The 26,356-nt window shown below is 42.1% G+C and overlaps 1 protein-coding gene across 18 annotated transcripts in view; it reads left to right on the top strand.

Annotated features, from left to right (window-relative positions):
* The window catches only part of UNC80 (unc-80 homolog, NALCN channel complex subunit), a 135,981-nt gene that overhangs the window by 5,554 nt on the left and 104,071 nt on the right, over window positions 1-26,356 (top strand). For 17 of the 18 annotated variants that reach the window (XM_049805786.1, XM_049805698.1, XM_049805743.1 and 14 more), the window contains exons 3-13: window positions 2,922-3,078; window positions 3,986-4,284; window positions 6,854-6,977; window positions 8,805-8,878; window positions 9,317-9,456; window positions 13,396-13,657; window positions 18,628-18,762; window positions 19,900-20,122; window positions 21,575-21,715; window positions 24,634-24,902; window positions 25,539-25,898. In XM_049805786.1, coding sequence (XP_049661743.1) covers window positions 2,922-3,078; window positions 3,986-4,284; window positions 6,854-6,977; window positions 8,805-8,878; window positions 9,317-9,456; window positions 13,396-13,657; window positions 18,628-18,762; window positions 19,900-20,122; window positions 21,575-21,715; window positions 24,634-24,902; window positions 25,539-25,898 — 2,184 coding nt within the window. The remainder of the gene's footprint in view (window positions 1-2,921; window positions 3,079-3,985; window positions 4,285-6,853; window positions 6,978-8,804; window positions 8,879-9,316; window positions 9,457-13,395; window positions 13,658-18,627; window positions 18,763-19,899; window positions 20,123-21,574; window positions 21,716-24,633; window positions 24,903-25,538; window positions 25,899-26,356) is intronic. The other variant, XM_049805750.1, reaches the window with a different exon arrangement.

Raw genomic sequence — 26,356 nt, 5'->3', positions numbered from 1 at the left:
TCATATTAATGTCTGTATATTCTCTGTAGCAGGTCCTGAAAGTTAAGAGTAGAGGCATGGCAGAACAAAAGGGAGGCTCTAGAGGAGCAAATGCTAACCCAGGGCTTTGCATCTTGAATGTCTGGTGTAGGCAGAAGCTGCTTTGAGTTAGACCTTTATGGAGAACTCCAGGCAAATCCCGTGAGAACACTTGTTAAAAGAACATGTTCTGGTTGGGCTGCTTGTGACTGTTGGGGATTGATGCCAACTAGGTCCCGTGCTGACAGTACATGCAGAGTGGCAATTGTGTACCAGCCAGTGCCTGTAGCACACAGGGATGCTCAAGTGGTTTCCATACAGTAGCCTTTGTGTTAGAAGCATTGTTATGTTGCCAGAAAAATGCTGTCTCAGGTGCTTGTGATCACATATGCTGTTCTGGAAGCTAATCTTTCACTGTGGTACAGAAATATATTTATCTTTTGGCTCAGACCAGGAACGAACGGTGGCTAACCATGTAGGAAAAGCTTCATGTAGCTCAGAAACCCAAAATGTTGAGGTGAATCCAAGCGTAATTTAAAGACGTAATTACAGACTTCTTGGCTTCCTCTTGAGTTTCTGAAGTATGCAGAATGTTGGCCAGAGCTTCCAGAAGGCAGTTGTTGGGGGACTTTTTGCCTGATGCCATTGAAGTACTTGTGAATGAGACCTTGAATGGAAAGCCAGAGATCAACAATGTGTCTTCCTTCATGCTTCAGAATAGTGTTGCTGCTCACGGTGATTTTATTTTTTTTTTCCTCTCCCTTTGCTCTGTAAACAGAATAGCTTTGTGACTGTACTGAAGTGAGAGCTTATGCTTTGAATTTTCTACCGGAGGTGAGAAGATAATTTCTTTCAATAAGCCTAGGTGAGCACTGGTGCTTGGCAGGCCTTTCAGTGAGTTAATTCAGCTCACTAACCTGGTAGAAACTACTTATCTCGATGCTGAGCTTCCTTTTGGCTTATGTAGAGGCTTGACTTGGCTGAGTGAAGGCTTCAGTGAGCCCTAGAGCTGATGCATGAGTAGGGGTGGGCGTGTGTGTCTGGAGCAACAAATAAGGAGTGGCACCCTGTCCCCTTTTGACAAAAATAAATAAAATCTCATGCTTTTCACTGGCTCTTTCAGACTTTATGTTGTTTGTAACCATGCATTAACCCTGCATCTTGTCTTGCTTCTGGGGGTACTTTGCTGCTTTGTTCTCCCCTTTTGTTAGGTAACCTTGTCTGAGACAGTTGTTCTAGACCTCTCTTGTCTTTATACTGATGTGCTCTTGACTGCTGCTATGGTTTGATGACTTTATAGCTCCTGAATGGAACAGAATACTCAGACCTTACAATGAGTACTTCCCCACCCTGCCTGCCAAGGCTTTCCAAGCACCTGCCACCTCTTTCGTGTTCCCCCCATTCCCGAACAGATAGGAATGAATGGCAGGAGATCATTTCCCTTTGTAGACAATGTGGCCTCCAGCAGATTGCTGTAAGAGTGATTTGAGGCATCCTTTCCTTGGTAGACATATTATCCCTTCTTGGTGCTAAGAAATACACATTGCTGACAACCTAATGTTGTCAGCACGTAATTTTTGACTAATCCCCATTTTTGTCCACATATTATAACTAATGGTCTCCAATTTCAGCCGTTGCTCCATAAAGAAAGTCTGTTGAGTTTTCTGACTAGAACCTGGGGTTTCTAGTAGGTGGACCCTGTGACTAAGCACACTCAGTTCTGAATACCCCCAAATACGTCTGTGTAAATCATACAGTCCATCACTCCTTCTATTTGTCTATGCCTGGTCCTATTGGGGAATTTCTGTCTTAGGATGTAGGTACAGATAGATGTGCATTTCTCTGCCTCCATGCTGGCCAGAGTGAAGCTGTTATGGCAATGCTGTAAAACCATGATGGTGCAGCACTGTGCTTGCACTAGGCCATCCTGCCTCATGATAGAGGAGCTCTTGTCTGTCCACACCAGCACATGTGGCCATGACCTTAGAGAACAAATGTGCACAGCTGCTGGGGTATGCAGAAGAGTGCATGTTACCACTGGTTAGCATGCCACACCTGGGAGTGGCTGGTCATTTAGGAGAGCTAGCTTATGTCTGCTGCCCTTTTTGGTTTTGTAATTAAGTCTATTTGTATTACCCCCCCAATTTTACAGGAAAAATTGGTTTGACTAGTATTGAAGGATAAGCTTTATGACTCTGGAGTAAGGGCGTTTGAAGGATCCGTTAGGTCATGAATGCCATCAGTTACTTGTTTGCCCAGAGCTTGATAAAATTGGTGAAACATCTTATAAGCAAATAGGTAGCCAGGAGATTAAGCTGGTATATGGCAGCGACATGTATTTCTCTGCTTAGGAACGTTAGTGAAGGAATGTAACTGCTTTTGTGACCTATAATGAGATCTTTGTGCCTGGTTGGAGGAGCAACTTAGTGAAATGTTTTGAACAACTAGCAATAACAAACTTCCTTAGGGATTTCAAAGGCAGATAGTCTTATTTTGTGTTGCTTGAGGTGGAAATAATGAACTTGCTGCAGCCATCAGCTCTTTTAAATGTTCACAAAACCATTACATTGTGACTCAACAAAACATTGTGTACACTGTTTATTTTTTGTGGCATGGTGTGAAAACATTTCCTAAGGCCCATATACCTTTAATGGGTTGCCCTTTTATGTTACACTAAACTGAAAGAGTGTGTGTGTGTGCGAGAAGAATATCCAGCGCTCAGCTCCACAAATACAAGCTTCAAGACAATCTGTGTCTTTCAGGAAAAAATATTATAAGGTGTGCTTTAGTTGTATAATGAAAAATTACAGATTACAGGTTTTTAAAAGAGAATGTTCTATGTACTAGAAGGTATGTGCAAAAATAGATATACAGTGTCTTTTTTTCTTTGTTCTTACTTTTAGTCTTTTGAAAGAGTTTTAGTAGAGAACAAGTTGCATGGCCTTTCTCCAGCTCTTTCTGAAGCCATCCAGAGCATTTCTCGCTGGGAACTCGTCCAAGCTGCGCTCCCGCATGTGCTGCACTGCACCGCAACATTGCTCTCCAACCGAAACAAGCTAGGTTAGTGCTTGTGTGAGTTTGTTTCTCTGTTACTGAAGTTATTGGTCAAAATATGACAGATTGATGTTCAGGGTGCCAACATACTCTAAATCCTAGAATCCCGGTTAGTTCATTCTGTGGATTGCCTTTCTTGAGCTGTTCTCATTTATAGCAGGGTAACCTGTGAGAGCTTCCACAGTGAAGTTAATGGTCTGATGAGCTGAAGAGTCAAAGTAGTTCGATTATATTGCTATTTATTTTCCAGAGATAATGAAACTAGCTTTAGCAAAAGCCTTACCACCCAGCAGGCATGGGTTCCTTGAAGGGATACATATTTCTTTCAAGGCATGCTGCAGTGGCCAATTGCAGCAGGTACTTTTAATATCTTCAGTTCTTTTTTTCTTCTTTTTATTCAGGCCAATGCTTGTGGTTCTCAGCAGATAAGTCAATCAGATAATAAGGCTAGAGCTGGGTCCAAATCTAACTTACTTTACTAGTCTCTTTTACTGATTTCAGTGGTGATTTCAGCAGTAATTAGCTTCATGAGGCATGCCAGTAGGCAACATTTAACAGGACACAGCTTGAGCACCTCGCAGTGCTCACTTGCATTGTGTCTTATTCAGTAGAGTCAAACAGACAAGACTGTTGAACTGACATCTTTTAGGACCATTCTGTGTCCACGCATTCAGTTGCCCTGCAACCGACATTTTGGGGACTGAACTGCAAATGCTGTGAAGTAAATGGAGACTTGTGAATTAGGAAGTTTCAAACATAATGAAACAGAATGCTGATACTTGTAATGGTAGAATTTTAATTTTCAAATACTTATCAGGAAGTTGGATGCCCAGTTTGCTGTGTGGCTCTGAAAGTCTTAACAGTACCATTAATGGAAACCCCATGAGATACTGTGATGAATTTTTCTATCCAGGACATCAGGATAAGCTTGGAGTAGCTGAAACAAAGCTTCTTCACACTCTTCACTGGATGCTGCTGGAGGCTCCTCAGGACTGCAGCAATGACCGATTTGGAGGAGACAGAGGCTCTAGTTGGGGAGGGAGCAGTAGCGCCTTTATCCACCAGGCTGAAAACCAAGGATCACCAGGACATCCCCGGCCCAGCACCACGAATGATGATGAGGAGAATAACACAAGGAAGTTCTTCCAGAACTCAATGGCCACAGTGGAGCTCTTTGTGTTTCTCTTTGCTCCCCTTGTCCACAGGATTAAAGTAAGTGGAACACCGATGGGGTACTTATGTGGAGACAGCTCTGAGCAGGAAAAGAATGATTCTGCCTTTGTGATTGTTATTTAATTCAGCCTGGGTGACCACTGGAAATGTTTTAACAAGCTGGCAGAATACCACTGCTACCAGGAAGAAATACTTCCAGTGACATGAACAACCACCAAAGTATCAGGCAGACACAAAGGCAAATAAATCTCAAGTGAGCCGTTTTCAGCCCTTGGGAATGTCAAAGATCTGTGGCCCTTGTGAAGTTTTGGGACCCTGGAAACTGCAGAAAGGATTGTGAGCTTTAACTTGCTCCAGTGATTCTCAACCATTGCTCAGAAGGGCCTTGCTAGCTTTTCAGGGATTCCATCGTGGGGCTGCCACTGGGATTTGTTGTTGTCATTACTAATCATCTTGATGCTAATTACCAGGAATGCGTGATAGTGGTATAAGCATGGCAGTGGCAAAGACAATTAAGCATTCCTTTGTTCAAGTTGGAAGCAGGCTTCCTGTCTGCCTGGTCCTTCTGTTGTTTTTATGCTGAGTGCATAAGCTTTGCAGAGTAGTGTGATGAGGAGGCATTTTCTGCATGCTCTGACTCCTGCCTCTTGTCTTTAGTCCCTCTGGAGGGCTGCTGTTTCCAGCTAGGCCTCAGAAGAGAAACTGGTTCTGGAGAGTAGATGCTTGGAAAAGTTCTATAAAGTCATGAAGTGTTGGAGGCTGTTACCTGTTCTAATCCTGCCTTGTATGCTGCAACAGTTGAAGAAGATAAGAAAGCACAGGAGATAAAGGATAATCTTTTGGTTAAGGCAGGTGAAAGCAGGTCTAGAGTGCTAGATTCTTTCCCTACTTCTGCTACTGAGTTCCTGTACAGAATTGCTCCATTTATTTAGCCCGATTTTTTCATACTTGTTTACTAGTTCCACATTTTCTCTGTAAGCGACTGGGACATGACAGGAAGAAATGCTGAATTCTTCCAAGCGCTACACACACAAATGTGGGCTGCTCTTTGAATAAATGAAATGAAACTGGAGGTAGACCCTGGCTATTAGTGATTAGGTTTCCAGTTTCTTTATATTAATATTCCTGGGATGTTGTTTCCCATTTACAAGATCTCTGAGATACTGTGGTGGTGAACATTGAAAAGCCCATGAGAACATGCATGTTTCTGTCATCAAAGCAAAGCTCAAAGAAGGTGAGATAAACAAGGCATGTAACTGGCTCACCAAGTTGGCATTGTCGCCTCTGTGTTTCACAGAGGTGGAGGTCTCAGGGGAAGAATACTATCTGATCAGATAACTAAAGTAATGCATTTGCTCAGGGAAGATAATACATGTTTGCACAGGCAGACCTAGATGGTAGAATCCCAAACTTCTGAGAGGATTTATGTATTTAGCAATATGTTTTTAAATGAGGCTTTTGGGGGGAGAGGTGGATGCATGAAATCCTGTAACGTAACAACTGTAGATGAAAGTGTTGGCACGTCACCAAAAGCTAGTAGTGCAAAGTAAAAATGCAACACATGTTACTGCTACCACTTCCAAAAGCCTTGCAAGGTGCTCCTTAGTAAAAATAGTAATTAAAACCAAGCTTAGTTTATAACAGGGCTTGTGAGTTCATAACGAAGAGACAGCACTAACAAAGAGTAGGGAACGAAGAGTAGGGAAGAGAAGGGCTGGAGAGCTACAAGCAGTCAACTCCTGCCATTCCTTTAGCTCTGTCTGCATCATCAATTTACCACTGAGGCATGTGGAGCTGTATGTCAGCAGGAGATGGTGGTGCAGCTATAATTATGCTGCCAAAACTGCTTTTACCATGTTTGTTTGCCTTATGGGGATAGCTGGACTATACCAACATCAGTGTCTCCTAATGTAGATCTGACCTTAGGTCGAGTAAGTGGATACTTGCACCTTGATACTGCTGAGATTTACTCATGTACTAATTTAATGATTTCAGCTACTTGCATTTGTAAAACAATGATGGCACAAGTGTAAGTAGTGCCAATGTCTCTGTATTGACATAGCTCAGGTACTAACAGTGCTAATAACAACATTACTGTATACTGCTATTTCATAGTAATTTGTTACATTTCCTGTTTCCTCAATTTCTAAGTAACGTTTTAATATTTAGGATTCTTATTCTTTTGGGGAAAGAAGTTCAAATCTCGGAGTCTAAATCCTAAGGTTGAGATTGAATATTAAATATGAAGTAGTTATACATGGTCAGAAGGGATGCTTTCTGACACAGGAATGGCCTTTTCTTTTACAGCTTAATGTGCCGGAAAAACCAGGATTCATTAACTAGTATAGAAATTTCATTTAGAAAAACTTCTTGTATATTTTTGTATTGAGATTTCCCTATTATTTTTTAACAGCCATTTTTGAAATGTACTAATATCTGCTGAGAAGTGTCATTGGCCCTTGAGTTAGCATATACTGACCACAGAACTGCACATGGTATCACTCATTTCTTTTAAGATCTGTGCATCAGAGAAACTGCAATCCTTTTAGACTGGAAACCACATTCTTTTGTGTGAGCGGTGTGATACAACCTCTGTTTGTCTTTCTAGGAGTCTGACCTGACATTTCGGTTGGCTAGTGGCCTTGTTATTTGGCAGCCTATGTGGGAACACAGGCAGCCTGAAGTTTCTGCCTTCAACGCCCTTGTAAAACCAGTCAGGAACATCGTTACAGGTCTGTGACTTTGCTGTGATAATGTAGCTCCTGAGGGCTGGGAAACCTTTCCTTTGTTTGCCTGATGCTGCCTTATGGTCTATAGCTGTCATATTTGAAGGAATATGTTAATCCTTTTAGTCAGGATCTAGTCAAACCTTTGAGAGTAGTTTTAAGGTTGTTTCCCCTCAGAGCCAACCTACATTTGCATAATAATTAAATAGGAGATGAGAGAGAAATCACAAATAGGAAATGAGAAACTCTACTGAAGAGTTATCATTTCCTGTCAGCCTCATATCTCTGTTTCACCATGTCTTCCTTAGCTGCTAAGAAGGGCAAAGGCAGTATGTAGCAGCAGCCTGACATGGGTGGGGAAGGATTTCCCAGACTGGCACTGGACAAAAATTAAGTGAAGAGCACACAGTTGGCAGTGTAGTTTCTCCTCCTACCTAAAATTTGAATTTCACCATGTTATGAAATTAAACAAAGTAGTTTCAAGAGGCTCCAAAGAAGGCTTAGGTTGTAAATTCTCTTTTGCGTACTGGAAGGGTTTGCTCCTCCTTTGTACTTCAGCCATAATGAGGCTGGAGTTGGGTGCTTAGGCTTCCAAGCCTTTGTGTCTGGCCTAGTTCTAAAAAAACTTTTTTACTTTTATGATTTTAGACAATAGTTTTGTGTAATTCCTACCAGGTGGTGAATTGAAAGTGTGCTGGGTATATTGCTGTAGCATTGCTTGCTTGTTCTCAAAAGCATGGAACTATAATTTTCACAGTAGTGAAAATGTAGTTCGCTAAATCAGATTTTTCTGATGACAAGTCATTTTGGATGACATATTTTGTTCTCAAGGCTTTGTAGGCCTCTGGGACAGTCCAGAATTGAAGAGATTCAAGCCTTTCAAATGATTTAAAACCATCTTTGACCTCTAGTTCTTCCTCCCTCTGCTTCAACTTCTGGAATTAAATATAGTATTTCAGCCCTGGAACTAACAAAAGGAATTAGTCCTAAGTTTTCTTTCATTGTTGGAATTTTTTCCATAGGTCTGGACTGTGGTTAGAAAATCCCTAAAGAATAACTTTAGGAGTAAAGTCTGAAATGGAAATACTCTGTTATGTTTTGAAAATGTTTTCAGCAGAAAGGAAGTAGAAATTGGAATGAGATTCTTTATATCATGGAATATTCTGCTATCTTAGCATTGTTGTCTCAAATTGCAACAAAAAAGTTAAATTTACTTAAATTTTTACAACAAATTAAAAAAAATTCTACTGAAGAAGCTTTGCAATGTTTTGTTTGGAGTCAGTCTGATACTAAGTCACGTCTGAATAGCTTGCAATGTGACAGGATTTCAAGAATTGTCATCCTAGTCTTTGTGATACCCTTGTTCTTCTACAGTATTGCTGATCAAACTTTGTGTGACATTTGTGTGTTTCCTGTGATGAAGGCATTTGTCAAATTGGAAATCACAATACATTCTGAGAGATGTAATCTAGAAAAGGAGCTGAATGTATGTGAAAACTGGAGAAGGAAGAGCTCCAGAATAAAAGGCACTAGTATGCACAGGAAGACACAGTTTGATGCCAAATGGATTTTGGATAAAATTTATATTCAGATTTATTTTTAACGAAATAGAGATTTTCAGTAGGCAATGTTGTTGACAACACAACTGAAAGAATTGTGCAAAAATTAAAACAGTCCTTTTTTTCTTTTTCTGGCTGTGGCTAATGCCTAGGAAGTCTGCAGCAGAGAGATGCTGCTTTGGGTTTGGTTTTGTTTTCTGGTTTATCCTTTCAGTGGTACATTTTGATATTAGAGGTGATTCCTGAAATGTCCTTCTCTGACTTCTTTTCTCAGCTAAGAGAAGTTCTCCCACCAACAATCAGAGTGTGACTTGTGAATCCCCTAATCTGGACAGTGGACATACTGAGGTAAGTTCTGTGCTAAGGTTAGACAAGCTTGAATAAGGAACTGGGGGAGGTGGGAAATTAATATTGAAAGACCACTTGCAGTTACCACCCTGAAGTATTCTGTCTCCAGAAATTACAGTTCTTCACAGTTCTTCTGAAGGCTCCCAGCCTTGTCTGCAGTGGAACCAAAGAGTATAGTTGTCAGGATCTCCTTGACCTTATCCTATCTTACAGGATGGAAGCCTGAATGTATTTTCTTGGGCAAGAGGCCAAGAGGCAAAGGCCTTACCCTTTGCCTGCACAACACCTAGTATTGAGAAGGCCCAGGCTTGATCAGTTTCACCATGGTATTATGGTATAAATAACAGTCATGTCTAAGCACAAATTGCAGTAAAAAAACTAATATGGGAGAGAGAAGTATGTTTATATACCTATTTCCTTTTATTAAACTATCCAAAGGGACTACAGGTGGTCTGTGAGACAACCCAGCCAGATTCTGTACCTCCAAAGACCACTGTCTCGGCCTGTCATCGTGGAAATTCCTTGGATGGAAGCGTATCCTCCCAAACCTCTCAGGAGAGGGGTACCACACATCCCAGGTACAAACCCCTTCAGCAGAAAGTTAGGCTGGTGTGATTCAACGGTAGAGGTCACAGAAGTCCTTTGTCTTGAATCTGGTGTTGTCCATACACGCCAGGGTTGCTGGATGTTTATCTCAAACTCTTAATTCAACAAATCTCAGTTCTAGGTGATGAACAAGTTGTTAACACTTTATATTCAATGCCACTTTTCGTTGGAGAAATCTCTAGCTGGCCTGTTGAGACAGTTTCTTTGGTCTCTTCTAATATGTTGGTTTCTTATAATTAAAGACACTAACAAACAGCCTGCAAATAACCTCCTTAGCTGGATTCAGCCCGAGGCAACTGGTATCTTTGCTGGCTTCCTTCTGATCGAATTTTCTTTCTCTTTAGCAAAGGATTTTTGCAAGCCTCTCTCCATTGCTTTCATTATGACTTATCTGCATCCTGCCGCTTAGCTTGCTTTAGACTACAGGCCCAAAGGAACAGACTAACAAAGAAGCACAGCCACGCAGATATTCTCCCAGCTCGCACTGCGGGACTCAGGCTGTGATTTTCCAGCATGGCACTGATAAATTAACTTCTTTTAATCTGGATTTGGGCAGGTAAAGATAGAAACAGATTTTCAGTAGTGCTGGACACTTGGTAGTGCCATAAGTAAATGAAGCTGATGAGTGTTTTCAGGAGGTGGAGAGGGAGGGAAGCCTAGCTATATTTTTAGGTCTCTATGGATTTAGGAGTGTCACTCAAACTCCTCCTGAAAATTTTGGTCCTGTTGCTTATCTCTTCTGGGAAATGTCATATCCAAAACACTGCAGTGTTTTAAGAAATTGCTTCATTACAGTGACAGAAGAAATGTGGGATGGAGTGGGTTTCTGGGTGTAATCTAGGAATGGCTCTGATTTCTCAAGAAAGGGTTTGGTGCACCCTTTCACTGGTGGAAAGGGCAAAGCTATTCTCTAAGACTCTGATCCTATCAGGAGGCTTCTCTTGGGATTTTGTATCAAGCCTGCTGTCAGTTCTGGGTCTTTATTTAATCTGTATTAATGTAAGCCAGTGAAACTGAAGTTGGGGACAGAACTGCCTTTCTAAGTGTGAACACTACTGCTCAGAGAGAGCACAGCTGTAAAAAAATAAGCAGCTTTTTAAGAAGACAGAATCAGGTGACCAATTTGACAGCTGGGGGTCTGGTGGTTGCTATGGCGATGCAGCTTCAGACAGGCTTTGAAGAGAGCATCATTATGCCTCCTCATTTGCAGGACTCATTGATCAGTTAAAACTGTACAGGGAGCTTTGGTTGCCAAGCAACAGACAACTGGAGAGCAAATGTTGTTTACTCTACTTAGCAACAGCCGCAGTATTCCTTTGTCCTTGGCCCTGGCTTGAAAGAAGGCTGCCTTTCCACTCTCCCTGCAGTCGCAGGCAACCAAGAGCTGGTTATACAAACACTAGATTTCCTTCTAAAGAAGGACAGAGTTTAATTTCTGGTTCCTCAGACACTTCTTGAGCAAATGGCTTGTTCCTCTGATCCTGGCTAATTATCCCTGCTCCACTCAGTGAAATTCTCCATTTACAGATTATACTGTTTAACACTGTACCAAATAAAGGCACAGCCCTTTATCCAGCTGCTGCCTTGAACACACTGCCTGGGAAACAGACTTTGCACCGAGGACTTTAGTGACAAATATTTCATAAGGAGAACATGCCTTGCTCCAGGCTGTGTTGCGCCTCAGGTTTGCCTATGCTGCACATGGGGGAGCATGAAAGACTGGTTAGACTCAGATATTGATCTGGGTCCTGCAAAGTGACCAGGGAGCAATGCATCATCCTTTACAATTGCTGCTGAGGTCATGGGCTTTATTTCCTTTGCTGGGATGCTTTGAGTATCCCAGCTATCCTTATGTTTTTTTACAGGCTGCATCGATGTGACACAATCTTGACTGTGACAAAAACAGCCTTCACATCAGGTTTATGGGAAAAACTTTGTAGCATATTTCCATTTATCATTATTTTCCCCTTCCTAATTCAGTTTTTCAGGTTTTTATAACAGCTCATTTTAAAGTCATCAAACATAACATTTTTACCTTGAATACAGCACTAGGGGAGAGGCTTTGAACCTATAGATTGCATATAGTGACATATGCTGACACAGATGGGCTGGTCTGCAGTCGCCAAGTGCCTTCAACATTGGCCTGTGGAGCTGGCAGCAAACCAGCTCCTGCAGATTTGAGTTCTGGATGCACGCATTGCTCCAAGCCCAGCCTTGCCGCCTGCCCCCCAATTCCAAGTGTGTAATATGGAGCAGGGTTCATGTGATTCCAAGTGGTGCCAACGTTCACTGCACACTTCCTTCTCCTTGATCAGTCCTATATCTGCCCTGGATGCACAGGGCAGCTTTGTGGCACTGGGCAGTGATCCAGCAAAGCACTTTAAGCATGCACTGCACTTTAAGCACTTAGAGGTTCCACTGGTCAGTATTGCTGCTTGTTTCCTAATGCTTTGCTGGACCACGGCCTTGGACATCTCTGTTTGGAATGTGGTGGTGCCCAGCTAGAGATGGGGGTGTCCTGCCAATGCTGTTTGCATGTTGCTTAGCAGAGTTTATAATATAAATGGCTTTTAAAAAAACAATAAATACCTGATGTGCTTGTGATGATTCCCAAATGCCTGAGAATACAATTCATGGAAGTGCTGTTGATTTTATAGAATCCAAAACCACCGAAGTACTCAGGTCACAGAGGTGTGTTTCTAACACACTGAGTGAAAACACTCAAATTGTGTACTTCAGCAGACAAAAAAAATAGATCTCCAGAATTCCTGCCTCATGCCCAGCGTTTCACACCTTCTTTTGCCATGTGATTCTCATTGTTCCAACTCCCTTTCACTGCTTCTTTTCTGACAGATTGTCTCCTAACAGCTAGTGACTGTACAGAGGGTAGATCCGGCTGGTTGTACTCTGCTGGGAGAGAAGTGGTATAAAAAAAAAAAAAAAAAAAAAAAAAAGTCGGGGCATTTTGTTGCAATAAGATTGGCTCTGAAAACAGATATGATCCCTTTGAAACCTGAAATCTCTGGTGTCTCATTTCTGAGGCTTAACACAGACGTCATGCTTTTGCGTGCACTAACTTCTACAATACTTAGAAAATTCTGTACTAAAACCCATCAGGAAAGGCAGGAAAAGGCAGGAAAATTATAATGAAGGCTAAAACCGGTCCTTTTCTCTAGCACACCTTGGCAAAGAGTGTCCGTAACAGTAACTTTTGCTTATATGAGAATCAATTTACTTGGCTTCAAGGGTTAACTGACTTAGCTGCTCTGCCTGCTCCTTCTTAAGTAAGGCCTGATGTGTACAAATGTAAACCATTCCTAAATATATATTACTGGTTTCTGAACAGCAGATGCTCAAGGGTTGTCTGTTTCCGGCTGAACAAATTATTCAGCACAGGTGCTGGAGGCTTATCTTCAGACCACAGTTTAAGAAAGCAACCCTGTCCAAGAAAACACTTAACAGAGCATGTGCTTGAGTCCTCTAGGGACCTGAAAGCTAAATATCCACTTATGTGTCTTCAGTAATGCTTTCCTCAGTCAGGGCCTTAGTCCCAAAGGGTCAGCATCAAATCTTCCTGCAAGCTCAAGCAGGCACAGCTGTGTGCACATCCCAGTGGTTTCTGCAGATGGCAGGAGAATGAGAATGGCTTACAGCTCTTGATGAGTGGCTAAATTTTAGGCCTATTAGTAGAGCTCTTGGGTCTTTGGGGTGGACCAGCATGTATGCTAGGACAGAACTGGTTTCCAGCTATCAAAGAAAACTTTGTGGTATCAGGAGTGACCCCTTAAGAACAGTTGAACGTGCAAACCTGACAGATCATCATTGAGTGGTTCTTTATTCAGAAAGCTGAATATCTAAGAAAGGCTAAGGAGCCTGATGACTAAGATTTCTACTCCTACTTTTTGGAACAGGGTGTCCTTGGTGATCCCACAGTGCCAGAAGTCTCGCTATGCCACATACTTTGATGTGGCAGTGCTGCGCTGCCTGCTGCAGCCACATTGGTCTGAGGAGGGCACACAGTGGTCACTAATGTATTACCTGCAGAGGCTGAGGCATATGCTACAGGAAAAGCCGGAGAAACCACCTGAGCCACAGATCACTCCTTTGCCAAGACCTCGCAGCAGCTCCATGGTGGCTGCTGCACCCTCTCTGGTGAATACCCACAAAACTCAGGTAAGCAGTTGCCATCAATAAGAAAATAGCAACTATTGTGGTGATGATGGGAAGTGATGGCTGTTCAGCTAGTGAAAAGCTCAGCTTTGGTGTTGGTTAAACTGCCCGGAGGTCAGATATGTGGATTGATTCAGAAAGAGACTCTGAGAACGATGAGTGTTTTGGAGGCAGAATCTGATGTAGGGAGTCAGAGCTGGTGACTGCTGAAAGCTTGAGGGTTGATTTAGGATAATTAATCTAGGGTGAACTGTGATAACATTAGTTTTTAATGTGAGACTATACTAATGTAGTTGTCAGAAGAAATCAGACTGCCTTTGCATTATGGTGTAATGCTCAGGACTCACTGAGCTTCTTTGGTGTAGCCCCTCAAAAGAGAGAAAAGGAATTGCACTTGGTACAGCACTGTACACTCCAGGCAAACACTTGGGATAAAATATTGGAGCAGACTTTGCAAACACTGGCAGCAAGCAAGAGCCCTTCATATTGTTACCTCTTCTACTGTTGTTCTTATTGCATAACTTTTACTCTTATAATTGCCAACAAAACTTCAGTAGACAAACTGTCCTAATAGGTGTCAAGACTTGCTCCCTGTTTTGCTGGAAGAGGAACCCCAGACTCCTGACCTTGGTGCAGTAAAGCTCTTTTTGTTAGAGCTTAAATGTTTTTTCTTTTGGGTAGCTCACTGTTGTTCCAGCGATAAAGAAGGGATGCTGCTGCAGTTTCAGTAAATCTCCTTGTTGATTTGTGCTACTTTTAGGTTGTGCGCTCTTTTCCTGTCATGTGGCCTTTTAACAGCAAATTCTGATTTACTGAGTTAATGGAACTGCCTAACAAAATTTAATATAGATTCTACTTTTGCAATCCAATTTTATGACACAACTCAAGCAAAAGGCTCTATCTTCTGTTAATGTTGCTGTCAAATCTTTTTTGAGTCAGAACTCTCAGAATATTTAGTGTTTTTTCTTAAAATTCTTGCTTTCAGTATTGCAGAGGTCTGGCAGGTTTTGACCTGTCATTTTATAAGGGAGAAGGGTGAAATGTCTTTTTTCCTGTACGGACTAGATGCTCACAAGCCAGAAGACAAGCATAAACAATGTAAATATTAGTACTGTTTTTTTTAAATCTCAGGATTTTGTAGCCATTCTTATGATTTTTATGAGGGCTGATGGTTACTTGTGGTTTTAAGGGCTCAGGAGCAGCAGTATTGTTTAAACTGTATTATACTTTAGTGTCATTTCTATAAAATGTTGCCTGTTTCATCCCTGTAAAAGCTTGACATATCTTCATAAAGGCCAGGTGATATGAATTACTATTCAGTCTTAATCCACCTTTGCATGGGGATTTTATAGGATTGCTGTGTATGTACAGAAAATCCTCCTTAATATCATCTCCTGGAGGGAGAATTGGAAGATACTGCTGTTGATGTGGTTCACTGTTTCCATGCATTTACTGTCCCTTTGCTCTTGCTCAAAACAACCCAGTTATTTTGCACGTTAGCAATTTTAGCTACTAGTGCAACAGGGAATGTAGTCAGTGGTTCTCAGCACAGTGGCAGCATGAATGGGGTTGTCTTTCATAGGCACTGTTTGCACTGGTATTGTGCTTCTCTATATACTGTGAAACACTTCCCTCCTTTCACATGCTTGGCTATTTCTTGTTTTTCCTGGCTGTTTCTCTTGCAGAAGATTCCTTTACTCAGTTGCTCTTCACTAATATTTTTCTGTTAAATCCATTTGGCAATTCCACTGGGTACTTTCTAGCTGTTAATGTGAGGACTCTGTCCAGGGCATTCTTCCCTCCAGGGCTAGGTTTGATTGCTTTTGGTAACCTCTGTGTCAGTCCTGTGTATTTTTACTGTACTTCATCAAATTGGAATCCTGTTTAAAAAGGTTTCCAATTTGTTACGCAGAACAGCTGTGATGGAGGAGGTGAAATGGTCTTCCACACAGCACAAGTTTCAACTCATGCCCCCGTTCTTTACAACTCTAATGACTGAAATCTGTGCAGCGAACAGACACCTAGGCTCTGTTTCATCCCAGCCAACTGTAGGAACTTAACTGCTGTTCTTAATTTCAGAGTCTCATCTCTCAAGGCTTTCTGCTAGTCAGAGGAGAGAATGCCACCTCCAGAGGGCTAAGATTTGTCATTTCTTTCTATCAACACAAGGGGTTGTATGCTGAGACTTCACAAGCTCATCAGACACAGGGATATGCTTAAAGCCTGCTTTTCAATATAGATCTTAAATTCCTAACATGTTGTTGTCATTTCTGCTCAAAGGTTGATCAATAACTTCTCCAAAATATTGGCATTCTGTGTTTCAGCAGGATAAATGTAAAGTGGCAGGCAAAAACTGATTAAAGACAAAAACAGCTGCCTGCAAATCACATCAGGGACCAGTAGAATTTTTTTTGTGATAAATCTGCATTCTTGCTATTGTTCTGCAGTTTTGTCAGGGTAACTTCCTGGATTGCCCTAAGCCTCAGCAAAACTCTTGCACTTCCTGGTTTCTGTGTGCCTGAAATTACATTTCAAATATAAGCTTGGGCTAAAGTAGTTGGGATTGAGAGAACATGAGAAAAATCCTCTATGTATTGCCTAGTAAACTGAACAGCAAGGTAGAAGAAGATTCAGTGCAGCATGCCAGTACTCCTTGTTGCATAGGAAAAGAGATGGAGTGTGAATAAAAGGAATACTACCTTTCTGTAGAAAGTTACTTTAGTCTACACATATTTCAGACCTGGCAACACGTGATAACGGAAACTTGCATTGCACCTGTATGCAGTGAATTCAGTATGAGAGCAGGTCTAGGAAATGAAGCCTTCAGAGGCTTACAAGCCCCTACAGTCTTGCATTAACATTGCAGGGGCAAAGAGACAAAGCTTAAATTAAGTGTACGACCAATGCAGCTGTAGTGCTTGCTGCAATGCTAATATAAAGCCAAGAGTCTCAAGTGTAATGTCTTGAGAGTTGAGAGAAGTACTAACGAGCTGGTAGCCATACAGTCATGCAGAAGGAAGGCAATAGAAAACAGAAACAACAAAATCTGGAGTAGCAGCCCCCAAACTATTTTGCTTTCTTATCCATCTTATGCACATCATAATTACCACATAGTCTGCTGCACAGAATAGCCACATTTTTAATCAGTCTTCAACAGGAGAGCTAGCTTGATTCACTGAAATACATCATATACCACACTGTAGATTTAAGGTGATTCTGTAATTTGCTTTTCTAGTGTTGTTTGCTTGATACCTACCCTAAGCAGATTTCAGTAAACTGGGACTGTCTTTCTGTTGGTTTGTATGGCTTGTATCACAGTAGGCCCCGATCCTTGCTCTGTCCTTTTGGTGACTGTAAGCCACCTGATAAAACACTGATTTAGTAACTAATGGACAAAGATAATAAATCTGAAATAAATTCATACGATGTTTTCCATCCAGAAGAGGCCAGAGAGCTGTAAAAGCTTAAGAACCAAGCCATATGGAGTACTTGCTGGCCTTGCTGTTGAGAGCACCTGGAGTTGAATCCTGATTTGCTGTCTGTTGGATTTTACATGACTCCTCCCCTGGATCTTTAGTCCTATATGCAAAATGGTTTAAAAACATACCTTGATTGAAAACAACAGTGAAAAGGAATCTTTCTGTTGTGTGTCTCCTTCATTCTTTTGTTCATAAAGTTAATAGGAAGGATTCAAATGTAGTCTTTGATTAGTCTGAAAAGTCTCTGAAGAATGTGTGGTCCTCAGTAGCCTAGTACTGCAAACACTGTAACTGGTGCTTAAGACTTCAGCTGCAAAGGCTGTCACTGGCTTCTGCTGGACCTTCATATGCATAAAACTGCACACTTGTGTATTGCAGTGCTGGCTATCTTTCCAATATGCAGTCTGGCTAGGCAGAATCTAAACTTCCTATACCATAGGAGTCACTTCATCTATTGCATATGGCTATCTCTGGATTGAAATCAAAAAGATATTTTAACATGACCCAGTTGTTTAGCAGAACCTTTCTGATGGGGGAGCAAGGTAAAACAACATCTCCAGTGGAAACAAGCTGATATTTAGGCAGAAGAAAATTATCCTCGGGGAATGTGGTCAGGTCAGCTGCGCAAACATCTCATGAAAAGTGGCGTCAGATCTTTAATAAGAACAGATGGCCAGGAGCTGAGCTTATGCCACCTTTTGTAGCAAAGCCTTTCTTTACAGTAGGCAGCTGTAATGCGTTTTGCTCAGTGCAGAAGGGGAGTAAAGTGCCCTCTACTGAAATTAGAGTAAATTAGTCTCGAGGTTTTCACTGTTGTGGGACATTCTGTGCTATAGCTCTAGGGGCTTTCACAAATATGAACTGTGATGAGAACTATGATGGACAGATCTTGGAGCACTGTTATTACAAGTGAAGTATGCTCATTGATGTAAAAGTCTTAGGTTTCTTTAGTGACTAAATAAATTTTTTACAAATCAAGTCTCTTGAAAGGGCAGTGCTGCTTATTGCAGTTCAGTTCCAAAATACATGTTTAAAGGCATATGTTATTAAGGGTGTATTCTCTTAGATCGTAAATAAAACACTTCAAAAACGGTAGCCATTGTGATTGCTCATAAATGTAAACCAAGGCCTCAAGAAAATTGTCAGCTACCCAGAGTCATACCTGGGATCAGAATCAGAGCAGAGCATGGTCTTCCGTGCCACTAGGCCACACTGACAGCAATGCCTGAGGCTTTCTGTGGTAGTGCAACGTGCTGTACTTTTTTCTGTGGTGACAGAAGTATTAGATAAGGTCAATAATTCTGGGAGTTTCTAAATTTTGTTTGTTTGTTCATTTTTTTTTTCTTTAAATATGTGAATAGTGTTTCATGTAATGAATTGAAAGTCCTTTTCCTCTACCGTGCTCCTATGACAGCTCTTGGAAGTAGCTCTTTTTTTAAAGCTGATTATCCTCTATTTCTCTTTGTGCTTAATGTCTTCTTTTGGGAGCTGCAGGATCTTACAATGAAATGTAATGAGGAAGAAAAATCACTAAGCACAGAGGCATTTTCCAAGGTTTCACTGACCAACTTGCGTAGACCAGCAGTTCCAGATCTTTCCACAGACCTGGGGATGAACATCTTCAAAAAGGTGAGTGGAAGAAAATTGTACTTTAATTTACCTGTGATTCAGCACCTCGATGTCGTGCTAAGTAGCAGCTGAAGGTCTGCTTGGACTATATATTCATGCCATGTGTGAGATTGACATCTCTTTTCATTGGAAGTGATTCTGTGTGTTATTACATAGGTTTTTATATGCACATTCCAAACACAGTACTGAAATATTTATTCAAATAACTGTCCTGCTAAAAATGCATGATGGGAGGGTACTCAAACAGTGCTGATTTTTAAGTGCTGGTGCTCATTGTAGTTCCAGCTAATTCAGTGAATTCTTCCTGAAATACTGTGTTCAGCTCTGGGGCCCCCAAGATAAGAAGGACTTGGACCTGCTCAAGCGGGCCCAGAGGAGGGCCACGAAGACGATCAGGGGGCTGGAGCACCTCTCCTATGAGGACAGGCTTAAAGAGTTGAGGTTGTTCAGCCTGGTGAAGAGAAGGCTCAGGGAAGACCTTATTAAAGCAGCCTTCCAGTACTTAAAGGGCACCTACAGGAAAGATGGGGGAGGACTCATTAACAGGGAATGCAGCAATAAGGCAAGGGGTAATGGTTTTAAACTGAAAGAGGGTATATTTAGATTAGATATTAGGAAGAAGTTCTTCACTGTGAGGGTGGTGAGGCACTGGCACAGGTTGCCCAGAAAGGTTGTGGACGCCCCATTCCTGGTAGAGTTCAAGGCCAGGTTGGATGGGGCTTTGAGCAACCTGGTCTAGTGGAACGTGTCCCTGCCCATGGCAGGGGGGTTGGAACTAGATGATCTTTAAGGTCCCTTCCAACCCAAACCATTCTATGATTCCATTGTTTTTACCTCATGGAGCTCTGGGTTTGCAACCTAGAGTTTTGTGGATTCTATGAATCTAGCTCGTGGTCTGAGGATGTCCTAAAATTATACAAGGGCATCCATCCCAGCCTAGGGCAAGACTGTGTTCCTTTAAATACTCATATGGTCCCAGAGTGCAGATGGTTGCTATCAGGGTAAATGGCCAAGATAAAAAGCTCAGAGTGGAAGGTTACACTTGGGCCACACATCTGTGCTTTTTCCCTCAAATGGTTGTTTGCCATGTCTCAGAGCCTCTACCTGCTCTTGTATCTGCTCCTCTACCTCCTGCAGTTTAAGAGCCGCAAAGAGGACAGGGAGCGTGAGCGCAAAGGGTCAATTCCTTTCCACCATACTGGGAAGAAGCGGCAGCGAAGAATGGGGGTGCCCTTCCTCCTCCATGAGGACCATTTGGATGTCTCACCCACTCGCAGCACTTTCTCCTTCGGCAGTTTCTCTGGAATTGGAGAGGACCGGCGTGGCATTGAGAGAGGAGGATGGCAAACCACCATATTAGGTGAGATGTTGTTATCTCTGCCCCAGGTTCCATGTCATTCCTGTCCTGAACATTCAGAGAACAAAAGAAGCTCTTTATTTCTTCATCCATCCTATTGCCACCTTATGTCCTTGGTTCTGCAGCATTACACGCCTGTTTGTAGACGTGGCAACTGCTGACAGCAGACCTTGAATGACTTACGCTTTAGTTCACTTTTTTCTCTGAAAACTGCAATCTTTACTGCAACAATAGCTACCGTAGCAACCTGTAGTGATGTCTGTACCAATTTCCCTGAGTGGTAGCAAGCATTGCACAACTGCAGCTTAAAATAGATTCAGGGAATGGTTGCATCCTCTTCTTTTAAAGAGAAGTCTCTGGAAGGGCAGCAATATGGTCATTAGGAGTATGGCAGAAAATATTCACAGTCTTCCTCAAGGGAATGTTGGATACAAAATAAATAGGGTATTGTCTCAGATAGTGAGGCTTACACTGTCTTGATATGGCAAAGATACAGTGTTTAAATCTAAATGTTGGCTCTTTCAAGCTTCCAAGTTCACTGAAGAGTGGGCATTGTTTCTGTTTCACAGACTTACTCTTAATGTCATAGATTTTCATCCTGGCACCCTCTCTTGGAGATGATAGGCAGCAAAATGATTGCCTAAAGCCATGCCAGAGCCTCCTCATTTTCACCAACTTAGGTAGCATCATTTTGGTAAGCTCTTCATTATAAACAGGTCTGTCTTTGGGACACAGGGCAATGAACTTAGCCAGGTGAATTCTTAAAGATTTGTAAGCATTTTGTCAATGGTTAATATACAAACACCTACAGATTTTTACAAGAATAACAAACTTAGTATACAAATTCTCCTTTCCATATCTTCAGTAGCTCAAGAAGTTTGTTAAATTTTGATCTCAGGGGCTCCAGATTCTTGTCATGGCTTAACCTCCAGTTCTTTCTTTCTGATATCTCAGTGAAATAATGTATTTCAGATCCAATGGTCAACAGATCCTGCCTACTTCAGAGATAGTCCCCCTCTTTCAGTAGGTTCTTTTGATTTGTATTTTATTGTATTCCTGAAGAACTTACTTTGCTTTAGCACTCCCCATGCTAACACACCTATTTCTTTTGGACAAAGGGAGAAGAAACCAAGTTCCTGTAACCTGCCCCAAAGGGTGGAGTCTTTCAGTGCTGACCAACCTTATTTTCCTGAAGCTGCTGGTGGGCGACAATGTGGGTGTCAGCTAAAACAGTATGTGCCGAGGGGAAGAGCCTTGCAGAGAATTTGTACATTCAGTCTTTATGTCAGTGAACCCCTGCGAGATATCCCATTTGCTTGGTTCTGCTTCACAGGGTCCTGGAAGGCCTTGACTTTTGCCGACTCCAATCCTTCAATTTCTAACCTCAGCTACTGTCTCTTGCCTCCAAGCACCTCTCGGATGAGTAAACTAAACATCCATTTGTCTTCACCTTAGGAAGGTTTACCAGACGGGGAAGCTCTGACACAGCGACGGAGATGGAGAGCCTGAGCGCTAGGCATTCACACTCTCATCACACGCTGGTCTCTGATTTGCCTGACCACTCAAACAGCCATGGAGAGAACACAGTCAAAGAAGGTAAATTTAACACATCAGGAAAGAAACGTTTCACTGAAATATCAAATCCAAGAAGCTGAGGTAATGTTACTCTTTCCATGTATGAGTATATGACTAATTGTTTTTTCCTTTTTTTTTTTCCGCATCTCTTGAGTTTTTTTTGTTCTGTATAGAAAAGTGTTCCAAACCTTTCGTGTTTATCTTGTGCAGTTTGTCAAAAAAATTGGCAGCCATCAGCAGGGAGAAGGCAGGGTTTGGTTTTTTTCGCCTTACCACAACACAGACGAATTTTGGGCAGAAACTTGGTATGGCTAACTTTAGTGGTTTCATAGGGAATCTTGTGGTATTTAATGCCCCTTCGAAGTCCCCTGTTGGATTGTGCCGAGAATCACCATTTTTTCTTAAATCTCCTGATTCCAAATTGGAGCCTGGCTTTGAAATTCACTCAAAGTCTCCCTGGGGCCCATCTGTCTTGGAGGCCTCTGCAGAAATAGCAGTGCCAGTGTGACCACAATGGGAGACATGGGAGAACCCCTGGTGGGATGAAGTCTGCTCCAGAAGTAAGAGTCTTTCCGTTGGCAAGGCAGCACCACCTTTGTCAATGTCAGCCAAGCACAGGAAATCTGTCCTCTGTCAGCGGAGCTCTCTGCACCAGAGCACTTTGCTGGCACTGCTCCTACCGCCTAAACACAGTGATTTTGTTTTCTTCCTCATGCATAGTGCTACTGGCAAAACCTGGTCATAGAAATTGGGCCTCACTTGTGGCAAGTGCAACCTTAAACCTTGATGATGGAGCACGGCACAGTCTGCCTCTGCACAAGCTGTCAGGCAGCATACCTAAGAGGCTACAAGTGCACTCACATGATATGTGCTGTGGCCTTGGAGCTCTCAAAGATCCATGCACTTTTAGCACAGCAAATCTGAATAGTCTGAGAGAGGATGGATTTGCATCAGCTCTAATCTAGCATGGGCACATCTCCCTCATCTCTGCTCTGTGTCTCCTGGGCAAAGCTCTTCTCCTGGATCAATTTTATGGAGTCTATCTCCCCAACCTGCATTCGTTCTATGGGACAATAATCCCACTCACTACACCAGCTTCCTAGCCAAATACTTTCTAAAAGGTAGTCATATGCAATGCTTGTTTTTCTAGTTGTACCCCAGGTACAATTCTGCAGCAACTATATGAATAATAGGACAAATCATACTATTTCTAGTGGTATTCTATGACTTTGAATGAACCATTCTGTAATTAGAGATTAAGTACAAATATTACATATTTCTTTTGTTTTGTGTGACCAACTATATCCGAGTGTACTGGTCATTCATAATTTCCCATCTGTTGTCTACTTCCCCTGGCCAGGAGACGTTTACTAATGAACTCATTTCTTCTGGCTGACACACTGAAAAGCAGAGATGAAAAATTAGTTATGTCCTAGGTAGCTGCTCAAAGAGGAGTCACAGGCACATGGGCACATGCTGCGGGCATGCATGGATGTAAATGAAGAGTCCTTAGTCCTCCTTCCCTGCCTCTGTGAGTCTCATCCAGCAGTCAGCCCTATCAGTGATAATGAAATAAAGATACAACACATTAAAAAGTTACTTTAGGTAGGATTTGGATTTTTGTTACCCATTTCAAAACCTTAGTGAAACAAAAAATAGGTACCCTTGGATAATCATCAAACTTGGTAGCTCAGGACCAAAATTTCCTAATTCCTTCTTTATTATTATCTTTACCATGCAAATTTCAGTTAATGCCATTAAAGAGTCACACTTGCCAGCAAGTAATCCTCTGATTACAGGCAGCTAATTCCTGCCCTGATCATTGACCTAATTGTAGCCTAGTTCAAGGTACTGCTGTCAGCCTTAGCACATTTCTCCTAATAAATAGTGCCAGTTCAGTGCTGGCAGGGTTGCACAGGCTATGAGGAAATGTAGTCACCGCTCTGGCAAATTGTTATTTGCATAATATAACCAGTCCATCACTGAGTCAGTGCTTGAAGATTCTTATTAAATGTATATTATTTTATTCATTAAAACACTTTAAATAGCCTTAGATGGAAGTTCTTTGTTATTCCATAGCCCTGTTACTGTACTGTCTGGCAGAAGGTGGTCCAATCAACATTGTGGGACACATAGGGTTCTACACTACAGGGTGTATAAACCTACTTACAAAGCACTAAGTGTGGGCAATTACTAATGTCATGGCCTGGAGTTCAGCATGAGTTGTAAAACCGTGGTGAATTCTTGATAAAAATTGGCCTGTGTAGCCAAAATACTGTCACTATCTGAGCTAACCAATTTAAAGTTAAGCTTGGCTATGTCATGAGGTCCCTTCTCTGAGCACTGTGAACTTAGATACCATATTGCTTTTCTCATCAGTCAGCTTTGCATTTTGGAGATGGTTTGGACTGTCACAGGTACTGTTAGGAACACACTGCTCCATTTTTTTCAACTGGTATGATGAAATATTTCAAACTGGTGTGACTTAGAAAGCTGTTCCAAACTGGTGCTGCTGTTACCCTACCTTCACTCCTGCATCAGCTGCAGAGTCCTTCCTCTTTCCATTGCAGGGCCAGTGCTGCTTTTAAGACCAGGCACTGGACCAATACAGGGAGCAAAGCTAGCCAAATCTAATCCCCCTTTTGGATTAAATTTAGGCTGGCTGAGCTCCCTGATGTACTTAACTGCCCAGTTGACTGAGATCAACTTAAGCCGTCATGGAACTGTGGGGTTCTTCTAATTTACACTGGCCTAAAGGAGGAAATGAATCTTTGCTCTTCCTCCATGTACCTATGATAGGAACTAGGAACCTGTCTTGTCTTTCAGCATTACAAGCTGCATTAAGAGCGTCTCCCTTCTTATAAAAAAGCACAGCCTCTGTTTTCTGTTTCGTAACTCTAGAGATGGAAATTTACAGGTAGCCATTTTCCTCCCTGCAGTGCGGTCCCAGATCTCTACCATCACTGTGGCAACCTTCAATACTACCTTGGCCTCATTCAATGTGGGCTATGCAGATTTCTTCAGCGAGCACATGAGGAAGCTTTGCAACCAGGTGCCCATCCCTGAGATGCCCCATGAGCCACTTGCATGTGCCAACCTCCCACGGAGCCTGACAGACTCCTGCATCAATTACAGTTGCTTGGAGGATACGGATCACATTGATGGAACCAACAACTTTGTCCACAAGAACGGCATGCTGGATCTCTCGGTAATTGGCAAGGAATGAGGAAAGCCAGGTCCCTCTTCTGTCAATATATCTGTACCATTGAGATCAGGGTTTTGATGGGCTTTTCCTCCACCTCTTTGTATGACTTCTCTCAGCAGTACATAAAGGTCAGTCAGATACATTTGTGCATATCATAAAAGTCTCCTCTGAGATACTGCAACTCCTATTACTCCTTCCAAGGAGTGCATGTGCATGTGGAATGCACACATCAAATCTTAAGAGATACTATGTAGCGGCTGTGTTTCTGGGGCATGCACCAAGTTCCCTATAAAATAGTATAAAACTGGATAGCACCTTTCTTCTAATGGCACCTTAAAACTCACCTTTTCTGCATTCCCCTTAATGACTTGACAGCTCCTGGTGCACTGAAGCAGTGTTCTCAGGCTCACAGATGTCATTTCATGGTTTCCTTTTCTGTCTGACTGTGCCCAGCCTGTGGTTTCTTGTCTTACACCTAGATTGTAGGCTTTTGGGGTTGAGGGTTGTGTGTACTTCATTCTGAGTTTGTACCGTGCCTGCTATAATGAGTCTCTGGTCTGTTACTAGAATTTCCAGGCACTAAATAGTACTAGGAAAGGAAATAAACTTGACTTTAAATATGATATTTGAATCTCCCAGGTGGTCCTGAAGGCTGTTTACTTGGTCCTGAACCATGACATCAGTTCCCGGATTTGCGATGTGGCACTGAACATTGTGGAGTGCTTACTTCAGCTTGGTGTGGTGCCCTGTGTAGAGAAGGTTCGGAGGAAGAGTGAGAACAAAGAAAATGAGGTCCCGGAAAAGAGACCAAGTGATGGATCCTTCCAGCTCAAAGGGTCTGCTTCTGTTGGTTCAGCTTGTGGATTTGAGCCTCCTCCAGTTAGTGGAGATGGAGATGGAGGAGAAGAAGGAGGTGGTGGAAGTGGTGGAGGAGGTGGAAGTGATGGAGGTGGTGGTGGAGGAGGGCCGTATGAGAAGAATGACAAAAAACAAGAAAAGGTTTGTCTTGCTTCGCTTTACACAATTCCTGAATGTACTGTAAGATCTGTTAAGACTGAGTATGCATGTGTATGCGACTGCCCTTCTGTTTTATCTCCTTTTTTTTTTTGCACTACAATGACAATTTTTTTTTGCTCTGGGACTCACTTGAGCTTCCACTGAAGAAACATGATTGGGAATTCAAGCACTGTAACTACTCCAGCGAAGGGGCTGCCAAAAGTGAAGTTTGTGGGCTTTGCATGGACATTTGCAATATCTTGTCAAAGTGCCTGAAACCCTCAATGACAATGATTTTTTTTTTTCAGGTTTATTATTCATAACTTATAAGGAAAAACAGAATCCAGTGTGTGAGCACAGTTTGTTTTCTTTGATGGCCAGGAATCATAGATTTTTCAGTATTGCTATGCAAATTGGCCTGCTGTTGCTGACCTCCAAAGTTCCAGTTCATAGTAGCATAA

Source organism: Accipiter gentilis, chromosome 1 (assembly GCF_929443795.1).
Source record: "Accipiter gentilis chromosome 1, bAccGen1.1, whole genome shotgun sequence".
In the NCBI taxonomy this organism is placed as follows: Eukaryota; Metazoa; Chordata; class Aves; order Accipitriformes; family Accipitridae; genus Astur; species Astur gentilis.
This window is presented reverse-complemented; position numbering and strand designations above follow the sequence as displayed.